Genomic DNA, 9,175 nt, shown 5'->3' with positions numbered 1-9,175 from the left:
TCTTTCCCTCACCCACTTGGCTTCCAGGTAACAATTTATGAGTTTGAGGTTCAGCCTTATGCTATCTCAAAATAATCTCACTAGTACCATTTATTTTCTGTAGTCGTACTTTTGATCTCTGCAAGTTCCTAGGGAAATGAGTTTCACAAATTTATCACACTTCATGTGATAAATACTTCCTTTTAAGTTGGTCACCTGTCAACTGTGTGTCCCCTACTTCTTGCATTGCAAAAAACAGTGATATGAGGAAGATGGTACAGAAACTTTTTTAGGTTTTATAGACTTCTATGATACCGCTCTCCTCCTTTCCTGACCATTATTGCCTTTTCAGGCTAAAGAATACTTAAATGAATGCTAAAATATGGCTGACTACCAAATTCATCCTAATGTACTTTTTTCAGTGTCATCTTGAAAAGCATCAGAGCAATTAGGCAACAAAGTAATCAAAGCGACTCCTGAGTTCATGAGTACCGGTGCATTAGGGCTCCTTATTAAGAGATTTACTTCTAAGGGTTTGGACAGGACTGCAGAAAACAGAACCTATGAAAACCAGCTGACCCAAAACAAAGGTAAGTCTTAGAAAGAAGTACTCAAGGGTTAGCAGCAAAGATGTATTAAATTCTCTTGTGAAAATTCCAGAATTACAAGTACAAATATCAAACATTAATACAATTTCCTACATTTCAAAATGTAAAATTAAAAACCCATTAACATGGAGAAGATAACCTGAAAGCCAGCAAAAATTCCATGCATAGAACTAGCTGTTTGATTATTCTATTATCATCAATCATCTAGTCTTTCTGCAAATGTGATTGTTGTCCTTGATTCCCAAGAAGCAAGGGACAAAAGAATTCCTCTTAGCCACCAAACAGTTAAGTGTTGACTCCAAATACCTTCCTAAATTCAGTTCAGAGATGGATAAACTGGAAGTGTAGAATGATGCTTTCAAAGACAGCAGGAAGAGACATGTAGCTCAAGGGTGAAGTCAGAAGAGCCCTTTAGCAAGCTGAAAAAGTTACCAAGTTGCTTGCCAGATCTCCTCTTTTACAAACTCTTTAATGTGCTTTCTTGGGTAATTATCAGTCTGCTCCCTGTATCAAGGCCAGTCCATTTTGAAAAATATGACAAATATTCAGACAGTGCTGTATAAAGAGTGCCTTCTGTAAGAATTCCGATGGCTTCTTAAGCAAAAAAGAAGCGTCAAGACAAAATTTAAGCTACATTGTCAAGCTTATAAAATACTCCATGTTCTTTCCTTGGTTTCTTTAGATGAACATTTGATGGAAAAAACACACCTACCAAACACAAATACACACGTTCTTCCCCATGCCAGCATCTTAAGCTGAATTTGTTCACTAAGATTAAAGATTAGCAACCTCTCTTCACCACCACCCCCTCCCCACCAAACCCCTCTACTTTCATCCCTGAAGAACTGCAAACACTAGACAGCAGATATGAATATACACAATGCCTCTCCCCAGCCTTGAAAACACAGAGCCACTGTCCTGGACAAGATTATTAAATAGAAGTTGGTTTTGCCCCAAGTTCTGCCAGCCTTGTAAACCTGGCAGATAACGAGGAACGTACTTAAACTGACGCCAATTCTTCAGTAAAGCAAGCTAGCCTTGTGCCAAAAGAGTAAAGAAGCTACACATGCAGACAACTAATTCTGCCACAGTAGTAGTGTCACAAAAATACATGTACCTGCCCACATACACAGAAGCAGGTACGCATGTACATACTGGTGTCACAATAAAAATAATTCTTCATTCTTTCATTCTCATTACTGTTATTTATCACTTGGACAATAAATTGGCAAACTCCGCCTCATTCTGTAGGACAACCAGACACTTCTAAGATACCATAACGCACAGTAAACTTGAATGTCCTTATGTCAAAAGAGAGGCACAATGATATGCAAATAAGTAGTCTGTGCACATACCAAAAAATGAAACTACTAAGTCTTGGAAAGTACTCAATTCTCCATTTTTAGAGTCTGTTCCACAATCTTAACTAGGTGCTTTGTTAAAAGCAAAGCTAAGGGAAGCAATGCTACATTTCAAGCTCTAGAGTTGGTTCTTTAGCCACAAATTACATAATTTAATAGCTGACTTTCTATAGAAGAAAAAAATATTGCCAGCAACATTTTGTTCACCTAAACCTTGAAGACTAAAGTGACTTTGTGAGTCTGTATTACCCACATTCACAATTGTGGGAAGCATACAAATGACACAGAATGGCTACTAGATGAATCAGGTATGATTACCATTTTTTTATTCTCAGTTACAAGTTATTTTTCCTGTAAGATATCAATCACATACGTCATAATTTACCTACATGTAACCCACAGCTAAGTTTTGCACAAGATTCCTCCTCGATTTATTTTAAGGCATTTAGATAGTAGCACAATCAATGCTCTATCTTCATCAGAGACATAAATGAATAGGTAGCTACACCGGTGTCCAAACAAAATGTCTGAAGTCAGCGCTAGAATTTTATTGAAACCATAATTATGTTTCTTCTGAACACATGACACTGGAATAATTCTCACATTGCTTATTAATTTATGCATTATTAATAACTTAAGTCAACATTTCAGTCTGCTTCATTTACACAAGTTTTTTTAAAGGCTGCATCTATGCTTTCTTTGACAGACACCTTTCCATGAAGAAGGCACTGCTTACTAACTTACAGATGGGCACCTATAACAACTCTGAAAGATAACTACCGAAACCAGCATATATGGCAATATCACACCCATGCATACCTTCAGTAAATGAAGCAACAGAGATCTCACTGAAGATTAAAAAGCATAAAAATCCCTGCAAGGTACAGTTTGCTGCCTTAGCTTCACAGTCCCACTGTCCACAAGACAACAGTGTTCACATGAGGGAGACCTTTGTTTTATACCAATAGGATTCTTACTTTTGACAGGTGGCATAGATTTGTAAGATATAAGAATGGCTTCAGGTAGGCTGGATAGAAATGAGGACAGTAGAGGAAAATTACTTATCAAATATATATTATATACATATATAATTTCATTAAACTGACAGATAAAACTATATACATTATTGGTGACATCTTTTTGTCCTAACAAGAACATCTATGTCAACTGTGACATGCTGCTTCTCTTCCCTCTTTGCTGGCATATGATTTTATTTAGAATAGGAAAATAACCAAAAGCCACCTTACCTTTTTCTTCATCTATTCGAAAAACTCCTATACCAGATCCATCTCTGATGGAATATCTAATCTCCCCATCTCGTCCTGAATCTTCATCATAAGCAGATACTGTCATCACTGAGGAGCCAACAGGGGCATCTTCTTTTATAAAGCCTTTATCTGCAAATATAGAGAACCGTGGAGGGTGCAAGTTTTCATTCACGTCAACTATCTCAACCTCAACGTAACACGTAGAGGATAATGAAATGGGCTTTCCTTTGTCCTTGGCCCGCACAGTCAAGTTATAAAGTTGTTTCTTTTCATAATCCAGTCTTTGTACAATACGTATTGCTCCACTTAGTTTGTCAACATCAAAGGTGCCATCGCCACTGTCCAAAAGACTGTATCGTACCTGACTTGACTGGCCTAAATCAGGATCATATGCTTCTAGCCACGTAATAATAGTTCCCTCAGGAAGATCTTCTCGAATTTTCACATGATAATTTGAAGGAATAAACTTAGGAGCATTGTCATTAACATCTTCTACAGACACTTTCAAAATAACTGTTGAAAATAATTGAGGTTCTTCAGTAGGTTGGTCCCTAGCCTCTATTTTCAAGAAATAGACATGCTGTTCTTCACGATCCAGAACTCCTACAACTTTCACAACTCCTGTCACAGCATTAATAGTAAACTTATCTGTATCTGTAAGAAGAGAGTATTTCACTTCTCCATTAGCCCCCAAATCTTTATCGGTAGCTTCAATTTGAATTATTTCACTGTTTGGCTCTTTGTTTTCACTCACTTCAACAAAATAGCTGTCTTGCAGGAACTCTGGTGGGTTGTCATTAGCATCCAAAATTTTTATATCTAAAAGGTGCCAGGCAGACTTCTGTGGTATTCCAAGGTCATAGACAGTAATATTTAGAGTATATTTATCTTTTACTTCTCGGTCAAGGGGAGATAAAATTTTCAGCATTCCTCTTTCCATATCAACAATGAAACTACTATCTTCGTTACCTCCAGAGATGACATACACTAGCTTTCCATTGAAGCCAGTATCAAGATCAGTAGCATTCATAAGTATTATGCTGGAGCCCACAGGTTGGTCTTCTCTTATCTCAATGTTACTGGGAAGAGTACTTCTAAATTGAGGTGCATGCAGATTCACAGAGTGAGTGTCAAAGAAAACATCCTCAACTTCTCCACGACTGTGCAATTTATTTGCTTGTAAGAGTTTCTCTGCAAGCATTTTGGCAACACCAGTTTCTTCACATTGCAAGCTGACCGGTTTGCGACTAGTAGCTACAGTTATGTTGATATACAATGGTTTTGCAAAGTTTTCTCCATCTGTAGCTGTAATTTTCAAGCTGTGAAAAGACATTTTAGCACCAAGGCCATCTGTTAGTGACTGTTTGAGTGAAAGTACTCCAGAATTTGGATTTAGGCTAAAAAAATCCAGTTCATTGCCAGATTCAATTTGGTACCTCACCAACTGGAGCTCATCAGCATCAATAGCAGATACAGTTGTTATTTGTTCTCCAACACCAAGATCCCTAGGGATTGTTCCCTCACAATTTATTTTCTCAAACAGAGGTATATTGTCATTCAGGTTATTTAAAATAATAGTAACGGGAACTTCAACTTCTCGACGATATGGTATACCCCAATCAGAAGCTCGAATCCTTAAATTGTAAACCCTTGGCATCAATTCATAATCCAAGTCTTCTGAGGTACTAATAATCCCACTGAAGTGGTTGATCACAAACGGCAAAGGATTTAGGTTTGCGATGCTATAGGTCACATAACCATTCTCCCCTTCATCAGGGTCTTTTGCACTTACTCTCATGACACTCGTACCTATTGGCACATTCTCATCGAAGGAGGCTTTATAGGATGTCTGAGTAAATTCAGGAGGATTGCTGTTCATGCCTAGTACCTTAATTAATACTTTTGCAGAAGCTCTTCTGTCACTTGTCACAACTTCAAGTTCAAAATGGGAGGCATATTGTGCTTTTATGGGTTCTAAAGTGGTAATAAGACCAGTGTGAGTGTTTAAACTGAATTTTACTTTGCCAGGTGTATTTTTAAATTCGTATTTTAAATGCGGGTAACTAGGCAGAGCTTTCACCATTATCACAGGTGTATTTGGAGGAGCAAATTCACTTATTTCAGCTCTATATATCTCTTTTTCAAATCTGACAGGACCAGACTTAAATTGCGGAGATGTCACATGAACAACTTTTACAGAAGAAAACTGTGGGGGATTGCCTTTATCTTTAGCTTGAAGGGTAAGGTTGTATCCAAAAGGGTGGTTCTCCCAATCGATGTGACCAATGGCTTTTATTTTGTATTCTTTACCTCCTGGAACAGACCTCACTGTTTTGAACTGTTGGAGCGGATCACCTGCAACAATATTTAATGACGCTATTTCCCCATTTGAACCCTGATCATTGTCCTCTACAGTTACAATTGCATAAGTTGGATCTTTGTCTGATTCTGATGGAGTCAATGTAACAGCTGTAATAACGGGGGCATATTCATTTGCTTGCTCTACATGAACAGTTAGTTTTGCCATACTGCTTATGCCACTGCTACCATACAGCTTCAGCCCACGGTCCACTGCAAGAATTTCCATCTCGTAACGCTTAGTGTCCGAGTAGTCAAGTCTACCAGTTAGAACTACCACTCCACTAGTTGGATGTATAGCAAACACATCCGTTCTTTCTTTAAAGCTATAGTAGAACTCTCCATTTGTTCCTATATCTGCATCTGTTGCACTGACTCTTGCGATGCTGGTCCTTATTGCTGTGTTTTCAGGCAAAGCAACACTGTAAGATGTTGGAGAAAACAAAGGCCGCAAGTCATTTGTATCCAGTACCTGTATCCTGACCTTTGTGCGAGTTTCAGCATTTGTATTTTTTTCAACTGCCTTCACAGCCAGCATATAATGGTCTTTTACCTCTCTGTTAAGGATAGCTGTGTTTCCTCCCTTGGTCCGTATTCTCAAAAAGCAGAAGTTTCCAAGAACATATTCCTCAGCTTTGAACAAGTTCTCACTGTCACCAGAAATAATTTTGTATCTTATGTCCCATAATGGATTTGTAATGTAAATGCCCATTTTCACTGGATGCCCAACATACGTCTTGGCTGCAGAATTCTCAAACACAGTGGCATTATACTGTACTTGTGTAAATTGCATTGGCAGAGCATGGTGTGGCCTTTGATTTCCTTCACAGTTTCCAAAATGCTGCACCAGCAGCATCAGCAGCAACAGCATAGTCAAGTATCTTCCCATGGCAGCAATTACAAAGAAACCCTGAAACAAGAGAAAGATGTGTTAAGACTTACAACTGTTCAAATATTATTCAAAAAACCTTGATGTTTTGTTTAGAATTCATGTTTTAAAGAAAACTAGAAGTTACCCATCTAGGTTATATCCTTTTTTGCAGAAAGTTTTAACATGATTTACAGTGTTAGAAATGCAGATAAATTAAAAGTCCTAAAAACCACCAAGAATATCCAAGACCAAAAGTCTAGGAATTACTACCATGACACAAGGAATACACAGACTTAACTTCAAATTAACAACTCCATGAAGCAACATGTTAGAAGAAATATACCAACGCTGTCTGCTGTAAGCAAGCAAACTAGATCTGAACTAATCTGGAATAGTGAACATTCACTCCAGTCCTCTACTTTCTATGTGACATGGTCTTCCGACAGAAAATTCTTCTCCCTCATTTCACTTAGATTGTAAAATGGCTGTTCAATGATGTGGAAGTAAACTGCAAGAGCTGGCTTGAAATTACCATTAATTCTTTAAAGTAACCTATGAGCACCTGTTCCAAGAATTATAAAAATTATAAACAGATAATTCTGTATGTATTGTATTCTCTCCAGCTCTGAGTACCCTTACAAGAGTAGTGGATAGCAGCGCATATCATAAAAAACATTTTTATCAAGCATCCCTAAGTTGTAAAACCAATAAAGAATGAGACATTCCTTTGCTCCCCTCTCAGAACAGATCTGAATCAAATCGGTATCAAGAGCTCTGAGAACAGGAATCAATGAAAATAACTGGAGGAACTGTTAAAACATGTTTCTCAAACACACTCCAGAAGCCAGAGCAAAAGAGCCTGGAACGGCAAGACAGAGATACACCCTCACTGGCTTTCCCTTTCGAAGAAATCAGTGTTTCATTTGCAGTGCCTAAATCCAGGCAAGACTGTAGTAGGAAGAAAGGCATAAACCTCAGGAACAAGACCTTTGGGATCAGCCTCTTCATCTGGGTTTACAGCAACAGTCTTTACTCCCCAAAGTCTCACAGGATAACAAATGGCTGTTTGTTATCAAATCAAAGCTTCAGAATGCTTCCTCAACAAGCCCAAGCTTTCAACAAAATCTTGGGGGAAAAATTTCTTTCTAGCAAGTAGAAAGCAATCTAGCTTTGACTTGATTACTTTGATTAAGTAGTAGACATTCTTTTCTTTCACCATTCCCTATTTATGATGAATATTTTTCCCTTACCTCTCCTTTAACATCTTCCCTGGCCAGTCTGTTACACAACTCATACTAATTCCTATCTGTACCCTTCTTTCATTCTTCCTGATCTTTTCTCCCACATTTTATCCCTACTTTCTCCCTTCTTTGGCTTTCAGTCTCTCCTCAGTGTCTATCTTCACATTAGTTCTGTTCGTCTCAGCTCAAAAGGTATCACATTATGTTGTCTCCTTCTTCCACTCACATTCTCTCTTACATTTCTTCCTTCCCTAATTCCTCCCTGCTCAGGTAGATACATGAAAGATCACATTGGCTGAAATTCCATGGACTGCCTCAGCCCACAAGAAAGCATTAGAGCAAATTAATCTATTTGTGTCAACAGTTCACGCCAAAAACATCAGAAGTAGTAATTCAGTCACAGCTATTACTAAGTCAACAATTTCAAGAAGAGAAGAATTTAAGACTCAGATCCACACAAACTACAGGAAATATTGGAGAGGAGTAATGAAAACTTAGTTAGTATCCTTTTGGAAGGAAAAAAAAGTGCATCTGTCTTCCAAAGTTAGCAATTAAGTTACATGATTAAAACTATAACCACAGCAAGCAATAAAAAGTGTCTGATCTTTTAAAAGTAAGTCACTAGCTGGAACCACGACTTACAAGGTCTTAATGTTGGATGAAGGAAAGTTTGGAAGGGCAAATGAGCGTGAGATTGGAACAGCCACCATTTCGATGGGTTAACAATATTATTCCTCCCCTATCTATTCTTTCCCAGGCTATGATTTGTCTTGGGAATAAACAGACACGTGAGTCTCCAGGGCTTCATCCCCCCAACATACTGCCAAGTAAACAAACATTTTCATCAAAAAAAAAAACCCACCACATCCCCAAAAAAGAAACCCCCCCAAAACAACCAGAACCCTGCAATAAATACCTAATATCAATACTTCCAAAACTCTAAGCCATTTAAGCTGCCATTAGACTATCCTAAAAGACATGTTAAGAAATTATGTAATTTTTAAGTAATCAACAGAAACAGGTTGTTTTAGTCCATCTTGCTGAAATTTTGGAAGCTATTATCAAAAATTACTTAAAATGATCAGATCTTTCCCTCTTCCTCAGTTACACTAGGATTTTTTAATTTTTTTAAAATCTGTGCTGAAGTCCAAAACCCAGCTTGACCTCTGATACTATGGCATTCCATAACTCACTGCCTATACTTACTTTTGGTAACAAGATGTCTGAAGTGTACCTGTCTGTATCTTTTATCACTTGCTCCTCACATATCATGCACATTAGACACAACCTGCACCACACTATGATGCATTAGACTGCCTTAAGATATACGAACTCTTTCAAATTTGAACACATGTATAGGTTTTAGTATTATCATAAATATTTTTCTATGCCATAACACCTCAAGCACTTATTGCTGCTTTTCTGTAATAACTTCAAGTGGAGCCCACTCAGAACTGGTGGCAACAGGCAGCCTATTACGCATGATGAC

The 9,175-nt window shown here is 37.9% G+C and overlaps 1 protein-coding gene across 1 annotated transcript; it reads right to left on the bottom strand.

Annotated features, from left to right (window-relative positions):
- Positions 1-3,195: 3,195 nt before the first annotated feature.
- LOC104619913 (protocadherin Fat 1-like) lies at positions 3,196-8,958 on the bottom strand (the record flags this gene model as incomplete). Its single annotated transcript, XM_010285963.1, has 2 exons — positions 8,893-8,958; positions 3,196-6,484 (listed from the first exon to the last, which is right to left on the bottom strand). Coding segments are annotated over exons 1-2 (3,355 nt in total), but the record flags the coding sequence as incomplete, so codon positions are not given.
- Positions 8,959-9,175: the final 217 nt, after the last annotated feature.

This window comes from Phaethon lepturus, unplaced genomic scaffold (genome assembly GCF_000687285.1).
Source record: "Phaethon lepturus isolate BGI_N335 unplaced genomic scaffold, ASM68728v1 scaffold21404, whole genome shotgun sequence".
Classification (NCBI taxonomy): domain Eukaryota; kingdom Metazoa; phylum Chordata; class Aves; order Phaethontiformes; family Phaethontidae; genus Phaethon; species Phaethon lepturus.
The sequence above is the reverse complement of the archived record's forward strand: the minus strand, read 5'-3'. Positions and strand labels throughout refer to the sequence as shown.